Source organism: Rhinolophus sinicus, chromosome 2 (genome assembly GCF_057876585.1).
Source record: "Rhinolophus sinicus isolate RSI-liver-muscle chromosome 2, RSI-T2T, whole genome shotgun sequence".
NCBI classification, from domain to species: domain Eukaryota; kingdom Metazoa; phylum Chordata; class Mammalia; order Chiroptera; family Rhinolophidae; genus Rhinolophus; species Rhinolophus sinicus.
In genome coordinates this window covers 165609062-165628980 of record NC_142502.1, presented here as the reverse complement: position 1 = coordinate 165628980, position 19919 = coordinate 165609062, and the positions used below count along the sequence as shown (strand labels likewise).

Sequence of the window (19919 nt, the reverse complement as noted above, 5' to 3'; positions counted from 1 at the left end):
ATTGGCCCTGTGGTTTGGAAAGACAAAATAGTCCTTGTCTTCCAGGAGCTTACAATCTAATAGGAAGATGGAAATAAACACAAACATTAGACAACATAAGGGAAATGCCAAAAATGAAAAATAAAAGTGTAGAAGATGGAATAAAAAACTTTAACTGGGAAGGTGGACTATCACTTTAATAGTGATAGTTGAGTAGAATCATAAAAAAGAGAAGCAGGATTTCCATGGGCAGAAAATGAAAGTGAAAGTGTAAGGGTGATCCTTGAGAAAGCACAAGGTTAACAGGGAGAAGGTAAGTGGACCTTTGTGACTGAAGAATGAGGTGGGAGGGCTGGGACAAAAGGGTAGGAAGAGCCAAAATGCACACAGGAGGCTCATGGCGCATCCTAATAGAGAAACGTGGAGTCAACAGAGCTGAGCTTAAGCTTTACCTTTTGTAGGTACTAACTATGGCACCTTAGATAAGCTGCTTACCTTCTCTACGCTCAGTTTCTTGTCTAAAAATTGGGAACAACAGGGGAACTGGCTTTATAAAGTTCTTGTAAAAATTAAATTATTTGATAGCTATAAAACACTCAGTACTGTCATCAATTAATACTAGTGGTTCATATTATTATTCTATATCCAAGGGTGAGAGACGAAATGTCCCAGAGAAAAGCAGTACATGATCACATCTGTATTTTAAACAGATGAAGCTAACAGCACTGTGGGGGACTGGAACAGAAGAGACCAGGGCAAGCTCCTGAGGAAGGCTGAAGCTAGTGGTCAGGAAAGAGGTATCAGGGTCTGCATTACATGGTAAGACGGAAAGCAAGACAACAAGAAACTATTTTTGGTAAATTACATGCATCAGTAATACAACAGGTCCTCGAATAACGCCGTTTTGTTGTTGATGAGGTCCTGTAGGAACTCCTTGTTTATACCTATTAGCCTATGGTAAAATTGGTTTCGCTACACATCGTTTTATTTCAAGTCACAGAACCTAATGACATTTAAGTGAGGACTTACTGTATTTAGTTTATTCCCCTAGGACAATGGTTCTCAATCAGGGCCATTTTGCCCCCCAGAAGATATGTGGCAATGTCTTGAGGCATTTTTGGTTGTTACAACTTGAAGTACCGGCATCCAGTGGGAAGAGGCCACGGATGCTGCTAAACATCCTACAATGCATGAAGCAGCCCACAGAACAAAGAATTGTCTGGCCCAAAATGTCACTAGTGCTAAAGTTGAGAAACACTGCTCTAGGGAATAAGGGAGTCAAGAGTAGAGAAAGACTGGAAAATATGAAAGGAAGTTGACAACCTTCTGAACACTACACATACCCATATTTCTTTCCCTAGCCTATCTCAGCCTTGATTAAAAGAAAGAGGAAATGAAAGAACCAGCAAGAGCTAGCAGCGTAGAAGCAAAATAGGCCTTTAATTTGGCCTCTTTTTAAATTCCCCCAGGCTTTTCTGGATTTGCTTTCTATAGACTGTGCCAATGACTCCTCCTGACTGTACAAAATGAAGACTTTTCCCAGTCCATAAGGAAACCTAACAGAATTTCATCATAAAGTTATCAAATTCCCACTTATTGTAAGCGCTCTTTGCCAACTTCAGACTCTTTCTTTGCTTTTGCATTAAAGGTGGTTCCAAGAATTAAAATACAGATCATCTTATCTTTAGATAACCATTTTATAGAAGTTACTTTTTATGGTATTCACTTACACTTGTTATAAGTAGAAGGTTTCAATACTTCCAAGTAAAATTCCTTCAAGTAACACTGTATTTTGAGAGTTCTTTATGTGAACAGTTTATAAAGTTCATGTTATTAAAATTCTGTCAGTAAAATGTTAGATGAGGTAGGAAGTTTTTGAGTTTTCAATTCTATGTGGTCAAACACAATTTTTATGTGTTACCAAAGTAGTTTCAGAATTTAACATTATCTGAACAAATAATTTATCACTACATACTTTTTTAAAAGGGTGACCTTGAAGTTTTAATATGCATATAGTTTACTTTTTTCTAATTGAAGTATAAAGAGTAAAGAGCACTAACCTAATGAGAAAATAGATAATAGTCCCCCCCACCCCACACACACACACAGGTAACCACCACCCAGGTCAAGATACAGAACATTCTCAGCACCACAGTTTTCTTTATATTCACTTAAATTTAGAAGTTGAATACTAAAGTCATTTTAAAATTTGATGCCAAATAAATCTTCACAGTACATCTTTCTAATAATCTGATCAGAGTAAACAAGCTCCACGAGAGCAAGGGCATTCTCTTTTCATGTTCCCTAGCACCTAGAACTCAGTATTTCACAGGCACTTACTAAATAAAGTTGTTGACTACTGAGCAAAGGTAACTAATTTAACACAAACATATTTCTCAGAAATATAATATTCATATAACATCACTTTTAGGAAATTTAACTGAAGAGAAGAATTTCAATGACTCGTTCTATTAGGTTGGTGCAAAAGTCTTTACAGTTTAAAAGATTAAAAATAATTGCAAAAATCGCAATTACTTTTGCATCAACCTAATATATACAGATAGAAAGCACTAGTCTAGATGAGTCAATGAGAAAATTACTCAGTGTTGACTCTGAATTTATTCTGAACTTTCATCATTAATCTACAACCCAGAATTTTCTGGATATGACATACCAGAGAAGCCACTTCATTTAACATTCGCCATTCGTCTTTGACACAGACCAGAGCACTCTTTTTTCGTTTTCCTTCTTCCTTGTTTTTGTTAGGTCTGTTATATTTAATTTAAACTTTCTGGAACTTTCTATCCTAGTCACGGTCTTAACCTGAATATCCAGCAGAATTTTTTAAAAAAAACACTTCTTCCAGTTTGAGCCTCCAGCTTAGTTATGGTTGCCTGACACTGTTTCGCCACGACAAAAAGCAGAGGGGTAGAGTGAAGTGTAGGATGTTGCATAGCTGCTGCAACGCAGCTATAGTAGAAATAAGGCAGGAAAAAACAATGTGGAATGACAACTGGTTTCTAGAAAACAAAAGAAACAGCTGGGGTTTTTGCTCTACTTTGGCAGAATCTGCAAATTATACTCAACCCACGTCAGCAGAGACAACGTATTCAAAGAATAAATCAAAACACTCCTAAATAAGGATACATAAGCAAAGAGTCTTCAGGTCATGTAGATGATCAAAACGAAAAACAAATGTTTTAAATCAGCTAAAAGCAGACAGTCAGCTTTAGTTAGAATCATTTCATTTTCAGTAAACACCATCATAGCTTAAAATGAACTGCTGTTTGCCAATTTCCTTTCTCACCCCAATTACATCTACTATGTTAAGTCAACAAATCAACACAGTAGCAGTAGCATCACAGTGGTATTTTCTAGCCTTCTGGCAATAAGAAAGCAAGAAGGTGGGGAACTAACATTCACTGAGCATAGTTATTAATATTATGCATCAGGTACTGTGCAAAGCACTGACATAGGTTATCTTATTCATTTTCCTCACAACTTCCAAAACAAGTAACCTCAGTTCTCTAATAAAACGAACACTTGATCTCTAGTTTTCATAGTTTGTCATATGCTAAATACTAAAATAAAAAAGCAAGAGTAAAGCAATGTAAGCACGTTGGAAGAATGCTATACTCATACACATGTTTTGGTATTTACTAAAATTTTAAGAACACTACGACCCATGATCTTCCCTGATTCAGGAGATTTTAAAACCATGGCTATTACTATTTGGGGGCACTAATTATGAGGTCAGACAATTAAGTTTGTGAACTTATCCTAGAAAAAGTGCCACATACCTTATTGACCTTATTGCTGAATATAACTACGGTCACCTTTGAAGTCCTCCCCTTGGGAAGCTATGCACCAATGCCAGTACCTAGTCCACCCTTCAAAGCAATTTTGGAACTCTTTCTGGAATGGCCATCAGAGCTGTCGCCATAGTACCCTTGATGTCCTGAATATCACCAAAATGTCTTCTTTTATCTTCGGTAAAGAAAGAAGTCATTGGGGGCCAGATCAGGTGAGTAGGGAGGGTGTTCCGATACAGTTATTTGTTAACTGGCTAAAACTCCCTCAGAGCCTGTGAGTTGGTGCACTGTCGTGATGCAAGAGCCATGAACTGCTGGTGAAAAGTTCAGGTCGTCTAACTTTTTCACACAGCTTTTTCAGCATTTCCAAAAAGTAAACTTGATTAACTGTTTGTCCAGCTCATACAAATTCATAATGAATAACCCCCTCTGATATCAAAAAAGGTTAGCAACAGTGTTGCAACAAGTTTGTGAATTTAATTGTCAGACCTCATATGTACCAGACACAATATTAAGGGCTTTACATTTAATCACCATAGTTTTTAAATGGAGGTAGATATTATGATCTTAGCTTCACAAATCATGATCAGAAGTTGAATGACTTGGAAAGAGTCCATAATCACAAAAAAAGAAAATCGGAGAATCAATATCTCTACCTGGGTCTGTCTCTGATTTGAAAATTCTGCTACCTCTTTCTTGGATTATTCTTTTATTTTAAGATATACCAATAACAAAAAATGGCACAGATTTAAATGCTAATGTAATTTTGAATTGGGAATCCATGCATGAAAAATCACTGTAAAACGGGCAGAGCTTTTGGCCTATTCCCTCAACTCTGATTTGCTCATTTGTAATCTGACTCTCTGGTATTAGACTCCCAGCAGAGATCAGATCAGCCAGTTTCTGCCTGGCTCAATCCCAGCTCTACCTGCTGCTTAGATTTGTCTGCTTTCTTGGTTCTCCTGATTGCCAGTCCCACTAGTTCTTTGGCTCTTACCAGTATGAAAAGCACTCCCTGCAGCTTATAAAGTCCTAGAAGGCAGACATCATGTTTTAAAATTAAGTTTGTTTTATACACCAACATGAAGATATAGCAATCAATACATATAAGTTAAAATTTTAATTTATTTCTTAACTATATCCATATTCATAATGAAAATTGTACTATTCTTAAAACAAACACATCCTAGCCAAACTAGAAATTTATTTTAAAGCTCAAGCTAGAATGCATACCTAGAAGATATTCATATTCACTAATTTAATAAGACCCTACTGGGGCTGTAATATTTGCAAATAAAATTGTTCAAAGTCCTAATCTACATTCTTACAAAGAATACGGAAAAAGTTAACTGGAGTCATCAGAGAGTGAATAACTGAGAAGAATGTTCTAGAAGAATCTGGCCTTTTGCACAATCCCAGAACCCTATACCTGACAATCTAAACTACTAGTGGGAGCAGGTTGGGCACAACGAAAGCACGGATACACAAAACAGGCTGGAAAAGAATGCTAGTGCTTATCTGCTCATTTCTTTCTCTTTGCAGCTCTGACAACTATAAATCATTTCATCAATGGAAGTAATTATCACCATAGATTATTTGCAATATCATGTTTTTAGCAGTAAAAGCAGGAAGAATGTATCCTTTAACAAATTTCTGTTGAGTGTAAGGTATCTGGGGATAGAAAAATGAGTAAGACAACACCAATCTCAATGTAACATAAATGTTGGAAGCATTTCAAATCTTCAGAAAAAGGAAGCTAAAATTTTGGCTTATGCTTACAACAACAACAACAAAAGAAACTCCACCCACTCCACCCTCGGGATGTGTCATGAAATTGGACTGAATTCAAAGAGTGACCACTTTTGGTCACATCCAAGTTTTAAGTAAAGCTCAACTATAAATGATCTGTTGGTCACAGAGATATACAACTACCATACAATCCAGAAATTTCAATTCTGGGTATATATCCAGAAATAAAAGAAATCACTATCTCAAATAGATATCTGCACCCCCGTGTTTACTGCAGCATTATTTACAATAGCCAAGACATGGAAACAACCTAAGTGTACAGTGATGAATGATGGATAAAGGAAATGTGTATAAACATACACATACGTACAATGGAATATTATTCAGCCATAAAAAAGGAAATCCTGCCATTTGGGATAACATGGATGGACCTTGAGGTCATTGTGCTAAGTGAAATAACTCAGGCAGAAAAAGACCAATACTGTATGATCTCACTTATATGTGGACTCTAAAAAACTCAAATTCATAGAAACAGAGAACAGACTGGTAGTTACTAGAAGCAGAGGGTAGCGGGCAGGGGAAATGGTGAAGGTGGTCAAAAGGTACATACTACCAGTTATAAGATAATTAAGTTCTGGCAATGCAATGCACAGAATGGTGACTACAGTAACACTGGAAAGCAAAAATGTAAAATAGATGGAATCTACATTTAGCATTATGACTCGTAGATTAAAAATACATTTTAAAATATTGTCAAAATAAAATCATAGTTTGGGTAGCCCTCCTTCCCTAATTTAAAAGTAGGGTTGCTCTCTTGGCTTATTTCACTAACTTTTAGAGGTCTTTCCTTAGGTCTTCCAAACTAAGGGATCTTGTCATCATCTTTCTGCCTTGTTAGTTTCTCTATAGAAAGACATGGGAAAGATCCTCTTGACGAGCAATGATTCCATTTTAAGAGTCACAGCAGAACAACAGGGCCCCAATGTATACCTTTGTGCCAAATCCTTATGTGAGAAAACACTTCTTCAGCCATCTTAAAAATTTCTAGAACACAGTAACCCAATCTAGTAAGATAATGTTTTCCTATATCCAACAGGCTATCAAGTTTTACCAATGGTACTTTCCCAACACCCTTCAAATATATCATCACTTTCCAACTGCCTCAATTGAGGTCTTCTTATACTGGCCTCCTATCTGATCGCCCAACTTTATCTCACTTAGTTGCCATATTTTAGTTTTCCAAAACACAGATGTGGTCACGTCACTTTGCTGCACATAGACCTTAGATAAATCTCCACTCTTAGAAGAATCAAATGTGAAATTTTTCATTGTCATGAGAAGACAGCACGATGCAGTGGAAAGATTATACAGGGTTTTTTTTACTTAAAACAGAGCCATGTTTGAATTCTGACTTTCAGCAAGTAATTTAAATGTCTCTGGAATTCAGTTTCTTCCTTGTTTATTTAACAGAGATTATATCATCTACACACTCTCAACTCAGTATATTCCTTCCCTTGGAAAAGGAGCATCATTATCACCTGAGCATAATAAAAATGCAGACCCACCCCAGGCCGATTCATTAAAAAATCTACATCTTAGTAGAATCACAAAAGGATTGACACTTATATTAAAATTTGAGATGCACCACCAATTGTTGTGAGGATTAAATGTCACTAATCATAATCTTCCCCTTCCCCCTTTCTATATCCTTGCTTCTCCTGATTCTTTCGCCAAAATACATTCTTCACCTCCCAAATTACTGAAATCATGCTCATTTTTCAAAGTATCAGATTAAATGTTACTTTCTGTATGAAACCTTCCCCATCCTTTATCAACCTGAGAAGAGCACTTTTTATTTTAACTTCACTTTCTACTTTTCATGTTTTACACTAGTGAACACGTTTCCCTCACTAGACTATAAGCGTTTTGAGGAAAGGGACAACTTCTGGTTACTCTATTATCTAAAACGTAACCAGTACCCTATCTTTAAAAGACTGGTAAATGTATTTAATGACTAAAACTAGAAATAAGACAAGCAGGTGTGCCCATGAGTTGTCTGGGGAATTAACCTGGAGCTGTACACATGTAGGTAATGCAAGTGAATGACCAGTGAGCAAATAAGTGTTCAAGACCAGAGAGGATAAAAAGAAAAGAACTTTTGACACAGTTTTTCCATCTACTAGATGAGTTAAGAATCCATGAAACCTCTCTGTAAAACCCCAGAATCTGAGCTGGTTCCCTTAAGATTTCTTTCTAGTTAAGACTTAGAGCAGGTCATCCCTTGAAACTCCTTTGTCCTTTATCTGTCTCTAGCAGTGAAGACCCAAATTAGATTAAATAATTCAGAATTTCATAGCTGGAATTACACACTAGAAATCATCCCAATGCCATCATTGGACACACCTGGAAACTGTGATCCAGGGAAGTGAAATCACTTGTCCAAGTTGTACAGTAAATCAATAAAAGAGCGGACCTAGTTCCAAGCTCAATACTCTTTTGCACTACAGTTAAACAACAGCTGGCATTCTAGCATATGCCAAAAGGAACGTGTAATGTTTATGTCATATGTATGCTATATGTTTTTGCCAAATACATCCCCAGATCGCTACAATATTGATTCAAATTCAGTTCACTGTGATACTCATTTTATGCTGGCTATATCCATTACCAATCGTCCTCTTTTCTGTGTATAAAGTTTACCCTGAATTATCTTTTTTTGAGCTATATCCTGTTTATTTCCTTGGTATCCTCTAGTTTTTCATGGATTATGATTTTTAATCTAATTTCCCAATAGTTTAACCATCTGACCTACTTCTCACATTTATTTAATAAAGTAATATTAATTCTAAAATATTCCTGTATAAAATCAGTATACCTCTGTATAAGCACTAGATGAAATTTCCAAAGGTTTAAAACTCTACCAAAACATTGGTTATGAGTTTCTAAGGACTCAAATAAAAAGGAAATATTAAAGCTACAAATTGTATTTAAGTTAAAACGTTACCTTTAAATTAAACAACCTAGTTGAAAAAATATTTGTGACAAACTTTTGTAACATTTAGTGAAAAGTAAATTAAAAGCAATGATACTTAAAGACAGTAGATGGTTCTACAGACCTACAAAAGGAAAGTTAATCTTATTTTAGGCTACATTTAAATAGAAAAATCAGTGTTAAAACACAGGAGGCATAGATCATTTTCACAAACCACACAGCATTTTTTTGACTGTTAATTACTTCTACATCAAATGATATGACAAACCATATAGAGAATAAGGAATTGAAACAAAAACAGTAAGATGAGGAGCCTGAATCCAAATAGATTAACCTCACTGATACGATTTTTAAAATATAAAGTATACTAATTTGTTTGAAACCTATGCTTGGTCCATTAAAAATAAAGTATAACTAATTCACTATACACACACACACACACACACACACAATGTTTTATGATGAAATAGAGAACAGCTCACCCATCAAAACAAGATTAGTAAAGACACTTAGCTAAGGTTACTTTAAACATGGTATGGTGGGTGGGTGGATGGAAAACAAAACCACCCTCAACGTTCAAATTCTCATATGTTCTCTCATATATTCAAAACTCATTTACTATTTTTTAACAGACAGAGAGAATGTGGCCCTCTCATATTAAATAGCAGTTTAGGTGAAATTGGGACCTAAAGGGAAGCAAGAGAGTATAAAAAAAGAGGGCAGAACACAGGACACCCAGGACGACCAGGCTAAGGATGGACCTGGGACCCAGCTGCTGCTATGCCCCAGCCTTCTGGTGAGCCACCTTGATCCCTTGCACTCTCTACCTCCTGTTTCCTCTGAAATCAAATGAGAATTCTTAAATTCTTTTGACTTTATATGAGTTTTCCTGCTCTTAAGAAGACAGCTAAATAAGCAGTATTTTAAAGTTGGGATATAGGCTCCAGTTAGACTTTGACATTTCAGACTTTAGGCTCATAGGCTACTAGGACTTTGCCAAAAATGCTCAGAATTAGGATATAAACAATTGACTGATCCACGTGTTAACTCATTATTGCATGTATAATTCATAGGAAAGCATTAGAAACAATATTAATTAGAAAAACTATTGACGTAAATAGCATGCACAGTACCTTTTGATAAACAATGGAGCACACAAGATCCTTGACAGCAGACAAAGATAGTTCCTGGGCTTCAATGGTAACAGTCTCCCGTGTAAGGCCAATTTGCAGTAGAAATGAAATTGTATGCACTGAGCCTCTGGAGTTGGTGAGTGACGGTGCGCTGAAGCTTCCATTAGAGAGTCGGGCAGAGAGTCCTGTCTTAGGACTTGAACATGGAGAAGGAGTTGGAAGCACCACAGGAAGAGTTGTAGGTAATACAGACTTCTGGGCTGATGGAGGAGAATTGTTTGCAGACATCTGCCTTTCTTTAATCTTTTAAAATAGTTGTCAATTCTTTTTCAATGGTTAGGAAGAGGCTTTTTAAATCACAGCAGTAAAAAAAATGACTGTACTTTTGGATTTAGTTGAAAGCTTCTTTATTTCCTCTTTTAAGTTACTCATGCCGAAGACTGCAAGTTCTACAACTGTGAGTTGAATGCACAAAAGATCCTACTTCCCTTAATAACAGTCCCATCAAAAAAGAATCTTGGCTTTAGGACTACAACCAGGAATTTGGAAAGGATTTAACATCACTGAATTATCCTCATCAGAAAAAAGAGTTGACATTGCTCACTTACCAAACATCTTCATCTATTTTCTTTTAAGTCTATTCTTGTCTCTCTCTCTTAATTTCAGAAAATACATATTGAATAAAAGTTTTTTCTGTCAAGAGGCAGCCTTCCTGGTTTTTTTTTTTTAAAAAAAATTAGGATTAATCTTTCAATATTTATCCTTTCGTTCACTTTCTCAAATGTCCACACCTTAAACCACCTTCTCAGATGTCTCCATTTTCATTTTGGGGAGTAAATTTTTCCATTATGAAACACAAAACTTTTTAAAATAGTAGAGGCATACTGCATTTGATGAATGGGTCCATTGATAAAAAGCTGATTCCTTCTGAGATGTAGTTAGCCTGGAAGGAATTTAAAAATAAACTTTTAATACTCACTTGACCTTTTTTTAAAATGTAAGAATCCCTATAACTTTTAATTGATAATTTTCAGTTGTATGTTTATAATTCACCAATAAATCCTAATGGGTAGCGATTATTATTATTTTTTAATTTGGCCCATTATCAGACTCATTTTTTACTATAGGTGTAATTTCAGAGAGCCTCCAACAAACAAACAAACAAAAAACAAAAACAAAAAAATCCAGGTATTCCTCACTAATACCTGAAATTTGAATATCAAACACTTTTATTACACAAATAACTGAGTTATGACAAAAACAGAGAAGGGACAAAAAAGAAAAGTCAGACTGACATTGTCATAGAAATAAAATACATGCCACTCAGCCATAGAAAAAATGTATAATACCATCTTAACACAGATAAATTAAGAGTATTGTTTTTATATTAAAATTCTAATTCTGCGAAAAGATGATTCCTGACTTGCTATGTTGACAGATTTCTTTCAGAAGGCTAAGGAAACAGGCAGGGGATATACTACACAGTTAGATGGCCAACAAGAAGTGTGAAAGACATACTTATGACAAGAACATAGGAGAAAGTGATCTCATCATAAAGGATTTCTAAAGGTAAAAAAGAGAACACTAGGCACAGTTACATATGTGTCGTACTTTTACGAAAGGACAATTCAAAATGTAAAAGAAAAAAGCATGACCTCACCGCCATGGCTAAGCGAAATGGCACAAAAGAGATGGTTCTTTCTAAATTCAATGGATATACCTGTAAATGATTCCAACGATGTAAAAGAGTGAAGCAGCCAATGTGCTGCAGAATGACTCTCTGGAGAATAGTTAATGGGGCTAAATAAATTAGGGTGAACATAACAGAAGAGCAAAAACATGTATTAGGTTGCTACAAAGGTAATTGCGGTTTAAAAGGTTAAAAATAATTGCAAAAAGCGCAATTACCTTTGCACCAACCTAACAGATATAGTATCAGGAATAAGACAGCTCAGGAAAAACTAAGGCTTAGAAAAAAATTGCTTAAAGATAACAGATTTTATAGCTAAATTCAAGTAAATGGCTTTCATCCCACCTTATAATGTACAGCACTTAAATCTTATAAATGTTTCAAATACATCATCTCACGCTAACTCTTTGGAAGGTGACTGGGCAAACATGACCACTTTTATAGAGGAGAAAACTGAAGCACAAGCAGTTAAAGCAACCTGCCAGCATCACATGGCCATGCAGAGCTGGGGAGGGCATTAGGACCCAAGTTTCACACAACAGACTGTTTCTCAAAGAGAACAAGGAACTGAGAGAATCACTGCTCAGAGAGGATGTTGTTACCGGTGGGAGAGTACCTAGAGAAGGCAGAATTGCTCAACTTGTATTTTGTTTATTATCTTCTCTCAGCTTCTCAACTGAAGTTGTAGAAGAGTATCAAGAACTGAAACCCGAGCCTGGTGAATAAGACAGACTAAAACAACTTTATGTGAGAGCAAGTCTTTAGGTCCAGATGCAATCCATTTCACATCGCTAATACAATAAGCAAGTGTAATCACAAAGCTAACTGCTATAATCTTGGAGAAGGAGCAGAAAGAGAGAATTCTATTCTGAAGATGGGTCAGAGTTTTAAGTCTTGTGGGCTGGAGAAGTGTGGAAGCAGATTTCAGAAATGAGAGACATATAAATTTAATATCAATCCTTAGTCAAATCTGAGAATAGATTATGTATGAAAGCAAACGGTTTTTGAAGAATTAGGAAAGAATATATTGATCACTAGATGTCAGTATGAATTCAAACATAACAAATAATGCCAAATCAACTGCATTTACATCTTGGAGAAAAATGAGATTAGACTTCTTAGATGAAAAAAATAATAATAGCTCACACTTATTGAACTCTATCTGCCAGAAACTGTTCTAAGCACTTTATTACCTCCTTTAATCCTCACAACAATCCCGTTCTATGGTTGAGAAAACAAAGGCTTAAAGATTAAAGTACTTGCCCAAGCTCACACAATTGGCAAAGCCAGGAAAAAAAAGGAGTATTCTGGCCCAAAGGGTATCCAAGATGGCTTTTCATGCCACTTTTGTAAATATATTGCTTGAGTGGGAGTTGGATTAGTTTGCTGCTCTGTATCAATTCAGATGAGAGAAGTCTTTAGAGAGTGCCTTGGAAGTCTATTCTTGGCCCTACATTGTTTTTTATTATTTATAAGATAAAAACATGGAAGACATGCTTATAAAATCCTCAAATTGTATAATCTGGGAGAAATAAACTAAAATTAAAATGAAATGTAACAAGGATGAGTGTAAAGCTTTGCATCTAGTTTCAAAAAGTTAAATGTGCAATACAGAAATGGAGAAATGCTGACTTAGAAGCTGTTCATAAGAGGAGTTATAAATCCAAGAGTTTAATAGGAGCTGCTAATATAATGGGTGACTAAAAGAACTAATGTAAACCTAAACCCCAGGACACTGAGAATACGTCAGCATCAATCTGTACACTCGTTGCCAATCCGCCTACATTACTTTTGTATTCATTTTTACAGACCACATTTTTAAGAGCTATATTGATTTAAAGAAATGAGTATACATCCAGATAACAGTGCAAACAATGTCATGTGACAAATATATGCTTAACAAAACCAAACAGAATAATGGTCTTCAAATATTTGAAAAGGTGTTAAAGAGAATAATGTGCTTTATTCAGCATCACTGCAGAGGGCAGAAGTAAAATGAAGATAACAGCTCTACTTACTTACCTCACAGGCTGTTGTGAGGACTGAGCTACAGCACGTAGAAGAGTGCTCCCAACAGTACCTGGTCTACCCGGCTTAGAATAAGTAAGTGCTCCGTAAGTTCTAGCAATTTTCATAGCAATTAGATGCAGGAATTAACAATTAAGCTCCTACTTCATGCTAAATAATGCCACTGAGTTGATACTTCATTAAAACTTTTGCAACAGCCTTTAGGAGATTTGTTTAATTCTATTCCACAAAAAAAGAAACAGTTTCGGAGAAGTTGTTGGTTGCCCAGGACTACACAGCTAAGTGATGGAATTGAGATTCAAACAAAAGTTTCCCTGACTCCAGCCCCATGTTCTTTGTACTATTTAATCACACCTCCACCAACCTAAAAATGGAACAGGTTTTCTCATGAGGTAATGAGCTCCTTAACAAACCTGACTAGGTTTCAAAAAGCTGAACAACTGTCATTAAAAAAAAGTAGTAAAATATCTATGAATAATACCATATGCAGGTTAAATACTACCAGATGCAAGATATTACTGTGTTCAATAACAATAATTTATTTTTGATGGATGTCTTCCCACTAAATTTCCATTTTATTATACCTGTTAAGATTAGCTAACTGTCTAGTAATACAATCGACTAATTTATCAGAATTATTGATAACTGCTAATAAATTGTTACATTTTTCAACAAAAATATTTTTTTAAAGTTTCAGCATGAACACAAATAGAAGAAATTAAGTGAGCTGTCATATTAGCTTCTGCCCACTCATCCCATCTGTTTTTCCTCTCCTTGTTTTGTTTTACAGAACCCTGATTTATTCTGTAAGATGCAACACATTGTTGGGTGCAAAATATTAAAACTAAGTATCAAAAGAATCTAAAAGCTCTAATTTATTTTGTCTTTATGCTTCTATTAGAAAACTGAGGCACACATACAAGTTCAATTTGAATTACTAATTTATAAATTGTACATCAGATACATGTTTCTAACAACTATGAGTTGGCAAGCATTTCTATTATGTTTATTTAGAACATCTCGAATATTCTTTTGGGGAGTTATCTGTCACATATCCCATTCAAATGAGGTCATATAATCTGTCACCACTGTTGAATGGAATCAAAACATAGGATATCTTGAGCCCTAACCTGCTCTATTATTACAGACAAGGTAAAACAAAGCTCTGGAGGTTAGGGCACTTAACAGAGGGTCACTTCAAGGTAACATCACAAGTTGATCTACCTTTTTTCTCCCTCTCCTCTCACCTCCCCCTAATCGTATATTACCTCATATCTTAGCAAAGCCTCTAATTAGAAGCTCCAATAGGAACATTTTCATTCAACAAATATTTACTGAGTGCCCATTATTTGCCAGACTGTTAAGACAGACACTGGGGTTATAGAGCAGGGACCAACATAGACATGGCTACTGCTCTCCGTAGGGCTTGCAGTGTGATGCGGGATATACACATTAAACAAATATTCACATAAATAGCATGGTAACTACAAATGATAAAAAGTGATATGACAGAGTATAATATATAATACTAAGAGGACCTTATTTCAACTGGGGTCTCAGGCAAGGTGCACCTTTAAGGAAATGTTATTTAAGCTGAGACCTATAGGCTAAGGAAGAGTCAGGGAAGCAGAGAGGGAAGAGGATTCCAGGAAGACAAAACAAATGCTTCAAAAGGAAGCTCATTATTTACTGTAGCCAATGTTCTTTTCCTACTCAGTAATGGCTAAAGTGAAAAGGTAAAATGCTTTTTCTATTCAGAATAGCATATTTACCATGACTCCCTACCCATAATGGGTTTTCGTGGTTCTGAAATTTAGTTTTGTGTGCTAGGAATGCTAATGAATGGCGGTTCCTTTTTTCTCCTGTTAATAGGTACATGTATTCTTTCAGCATGTAAAAAAAGCATGTGGCCTTTTTTTAATGCAATACTGACCAGTGTCCTGAAATCAATGTCTATATGTTGCCTTGATCCAGGCTTGACTTTGCTTAATAATCCTGATATGGCTTTTACGTTGTATAGTGTACAAAAACATTCAAATAACTTTGTTTTTTTTAAAAGCATAGTTTGTAGTAATCCCAACATCTATTTATTTTCAGAAATGTAACTGTTACTTTAGATTAATATAATACTTTTTCTTCTAAGAGCTCAGCATTTGACTAAATTATTGCTGCTAAAATTCTGCTCATCTGGACCAGGGGTATTTGAATCTGTCCTCCCATTGTTAGAGACAGCACACAGAGAGCACACCAGGTCTGCCCTTTGCTCAGGCACTGAAATGTTTATCCGATAATAAGATTATGGACTGCCAGTCTGGCAACGCTGTATGAATCTACGTTGTGCTTGAAGGGGCTTCATCACCTCTTTGCACCAATGGTATCTGAGAAATGATTGGCTAAGAGCCAGTGAGCATTCTCACATACTGCCACTATAAACTAACCACACAAGTGGAGAAAAATTGTTTTCTACACTGAAATTAAAATTAAAACATCTCCTAAGTACATTATCTCAAGTTTTGTCACTGAGACAACCGCTCCAAAGAGGCACACATACAAGTTCAATCTGAATTACATAATCAGAGACTCAGAGTGCCATCAGCATAGAGTATGAATCATAAACATGATTATTAAAACAAATTAAAACTTGTACTAGCAAATAATTTTCCTATATCAAGTTCTGTAAAAGTAGTCTCTTTTAAAAATGAGCAATCAACTCCAATATCGTAATATTTTCTTCAATGTTAGGTCTTTAAAAATGAGAACAAAATGTTCCTTAAGAAAAGTGCATTTAAATAACCACTTATTTTTTCTTGTTTTTTCCTCAATTCTTACATAATTTTTAAACTTCAATATCCAAAACTTGATTCAGCTTTTCTTTTTTGAGTATGGTAGTGTTTCAGTTAAAAAAACAATCCACTAAGAAAGAAATTTCTATTTTAAAGAGGTCATCTGATGAAACCGAAAGCTTATAAAATCTGTATATTTAAAAGTCTCACTACTACATGGGATGCTTAAAAAATTGTTTTTAAGATATGAACCAGAAAACATTCTTGAAGTTGAGTCACCCGAAAAGTTAAACACCAAATTATAGAACCTAGGCTGGAAAATGGCTTGTGAAATAAATACTCCAAGCTCACCTGATCAGGCTTACCACATCTATAAGGTAAAACCTAATATGAAGGCTTCTGTGACATGTTTTAAATACTTGTACTAAAACTTGTAACTTCTTTTTGTCTGAATTTCCATGTTTGCTCTCAGTCCAGATCCTAACAGGGAAGGAGGAAAGGGTTCCTTTAAAAAGCAAACCTCGCCTAAATCTCGGAGAACTTTATGGATGCCTTTAGCAGCAAATCCATTGGTATTCCCGGCCCTTATTGCATTAGAAGTTGGTAAATTTGATATAAGCAAAAATCATAGTCGCTAAAAATGTATGTAAGACCTGCAGCATTAAGCACTAAGCAGACGCAGTGTTAAGAGTAATACAGCAACATTTTCAAGGGTACGAATTAAGGCACTTGAAAGTTTTTGTCTCATTTGCGGCTAGATCTCATTAAGGCTGTGTCGTACAAAGTAGTACCTAGTTCAGGGTGTAACTTATCCTTCCTAATCAAAGATGACACTGATAGTCTTATTTCCTGTGGGGATGGGTGTGGTTGAAGATACAGTTACGTCCAAGCCATCAATCTGTGTATGGAAAAGTCTGCGGGTCTCACACACGCTTGTCACCTGATTTACATTCGTGCCTGCGAACAGCAAGGCCTATGCTTCTGATTGAGATGACTTCAAATTAGAAATATCCAACAGGCAACCGAGTAGTATGTGGGTATTTTTATTGCTCAAAGAAACAGTCGCACTCCTCAACGTTACATCTCAAGAAAAAAGTCCCGGGGGTGAGAACAACTCGGAGCAATGCTGCAACTTGCCAAAACTAAACCGTCAGGAAACTGGGGTAGGGGCTCACGTTCGCTAAGCACCATTTACTCACCCATTGAGACGGGTGCAGCGTAAAGTCACGAAAAGGAAAGAAAAGGGCTCATCCAATATTCGCAGTGTGAGTGCCGCCGGTTTAGCGTTGGCAGCTAGTTTGGGGGCCCAGTAACAGATCGTGACCGAGGGGCCTGGCGCGGTGGTCGCCCGCGGAGCACGAGTCCAAGTTGGCCTCCGCGCCCACGCCGGAACTTGGCCCCATCAGGCGGCCTCGCCTGCGCCCCCCATCGCCGTGGCGCCCACCGCCCGCGCCTCCCGCCGTGCGCGGCTTCAACTTCCCGCCCAGCCTCGGCGGCCGCCGCCCAGCTGCGCGCGGGATCCGAGTCCCGCCGCTGCCGCCACCGCGTGCGGGAGAGTGGGGGAGGGGCCGCCACCGCCTCACCCGACGGGCCGCGAGAACAAAGCGGCGGCCGCTGCGGCGCTAACTTTTTCGGTGTCTGTTCCGCGCTCCCTGGGGCGACTACTTACAGTGACGGGCTCGGCTGGTCGTGAGAAACTCCGCGCCCGCCAGCGTTTGTATCTCGGACGAGGCGCCAGCGAGGCTTCACGCGCCTCGCAGGATCCCGCCCGCCGCTGGCGCCCCTTCCTCCCGCCCTCCTCCCTCCTCCCTCTTCCCTCCTCCCTCCGCCCTCCTCCCTCCTCCCTCCTCCCCGGCCCGTCCTGAGGCCCGAGGGCGGGGGGCCGGGGCGTGAGGGGCGGGGGCGTGCGGCCGGCGCGGGGCCTGCCGGGAGCTGTAGTTTCCCCGCGGGAGGGACCGGGTGGTAGCTGAGCGCGGGCATCACTCACGGTCTGTGCACCGCGCAGGAGCAACAGGAGCTCTGGGTGCTCTCAGGCTCGTTCTGCACCCTCTGAGGTCCGTGAGCGCGGGCGAGCGAGACGCGACTGTGTTCAAACCGGTTACACGCTGTGCTTGATCCCTATCGTTGCTACCGAACTGACTTTTTCTCTTTTGTTGTCCGCCCTGACGGAGGCGACGGTGGCCAGGAGGCAAGAGGTGACTTAAACGAGGGAGTTGTAAGGGGTCCACAGCAGAGAGCAGTTTCCACCCTGAGATATATCTGCTCCCTGCTCCGCACGTTTCCGTCCCTGGTGCCGGCCTTCCAGGTGGCCGCCTGGCAGAGCCCCCGGGCATTCCGCACCTAGGGAGATACATCCAGAGCTGTTCACCTAAAGCACAGTAAACTGAAGTGGCTACTTTCAATGGGTTTTGTGTTTCCTACTTGGCCATCTTTAACTTTGAGTGTGTGCCCTACCATCAAGTGAGTGCAGCCAAGAATCACGCACCTAGGCTTCCACGGGTATGGAAACGCGGTGACAGTGCCAGGTGAGTGGGGCGGGGGTGGGAATCGGATGAAGATGTAGAGGGAACATACACTATATGTTAAATTACAGATGTTTTCTGTGAGAGAAGCCTGAGTAGCTGACAGCCATTGTGCCAGAAACGACCTAATTCTCTTTATATCAAAATGTTATCCCCAAAGTACTTAAGTAAAATACGAGTATATTGAGACAAGGGATGGGCTACAGCAAGAATCCATCCATCCCCAAGCAGAGGTCAAGAAGGCAGTTTTTGAGAACAGAAAGAAAAGTTAAGTGGGTCCCTACTTTTTATCCTGTCATCCATCTTAATGTTCTAAGATTTAAAGTTAAAAAATGGGAATTTTAAAATAACTTATATTAAAGGTGGGGCAAGTAAAACTGTGTATAATCCTGATTCACCCTGAAGCTCTTTTTTTCAAAGACATTTCTGAAACATTCTCGGGAATTGGAAGCTGCTAAATGTCTCACATCCAGTAGTATCTATCTAATTCAATCTAATTATATCTTATGCTTAGTCTTGTTCTGCCGTTCTTTCACTGTAAAATTGAAAGTAAATTCACTCAAGTTTACATTCTCTTTTAAAGAACACTCTTACCTAACTTTGCCTTTTTCTTCCTTCCACTTCCCAACAGACGTTTTAGTCCAGCCCCAAATATCCTCTCTCAGCAAGATTCCCAGGACCTCATTGGAGCTGTTTACAGCCAGTCCCATCTCACTAGTGACTTCCATTTTCTCTGTGGTCCTTAAAGAGACAGATGTTACTCTTCCTTGAAGTAACTTTTCTAAACTAATCAAGCTGCTTTTATGTAGAGTGTTAAGTATTTGTGTGTGTGAGAGAATATATATATCTCCCTGTCATTTCCACTCTTCTGCTTCTCTTTTTAAAAACAAAATCATCTCCTCCACTTTACATGAATCTTTCAACAATACATTTAAGCTTAAGACCTGTAATTTTTTGCTTAACGTGAATTAGTTTCCTCACAATGTTCCATTCCTATTCCAAGAACATTGCAAGGATAAAGATTAGGTTTAATAAGTAAATGTATTGCCATATGAGATTTTTATCCTTGAGAGAAAATTTAATCAGAATGACCAAAATGGGAAAGATTTTTTGTCATGGTGGTGTTTTATGAAAACCAGGCGGTGTTTTGTGTGGCTGTAGTTGCAAATCTTGTCTCACATTTACTGCCCCTCCTCCTTATAGTTAATGACATGCCACATAACCATTCACA

At 37.8% G+C, this 19919-nt stretch overlaps 2 protein-coding genes across 2 annotated transcripts in view; one reads left to right on the top strand and one right to left on the bottom strand.

Annotated features, from left to right (window-relative positions):
• PRKD3 (protein kinase D3) overlaps positions 1-18002 on the bottom strand; it is a 55046-nt gene extending 37044 nt beyond the window's left edge. The window contains exons 1-2 of the mRNA XM_019742118.3: positions 17836-18002; positions 9666-10608 (exon numbers count right to left, since the gene is read on the bottom strand). Of these exons, the coding sequence (XP_019597677.1) occupies positions 9666-9953 (288 nt within the window). The 5' untranslated portion in view covers positions 9954-10608; positions 17836-18002. The remainder of the gene's footprint in view (positions 1-9665; positions 10609-17835) is intronic.
• Positions 18003-18170: 168 nt separating this feature from the next.
• Positions 18171-19919, top strand: part of QPCT (glutaminyl-peptide cyclotransferase) — a 43124-nt gene continuing 41375 nt past the window's right edge. Inside the window, exon 1 of the mRNA XM_019742152.3 lies at positions 18171-18691. The gene's annotated coding sequence lies outside the window, so the exon portion shown is untranslated. The remainder of the gene's footprint in view (positions 18692-19919) is intronic.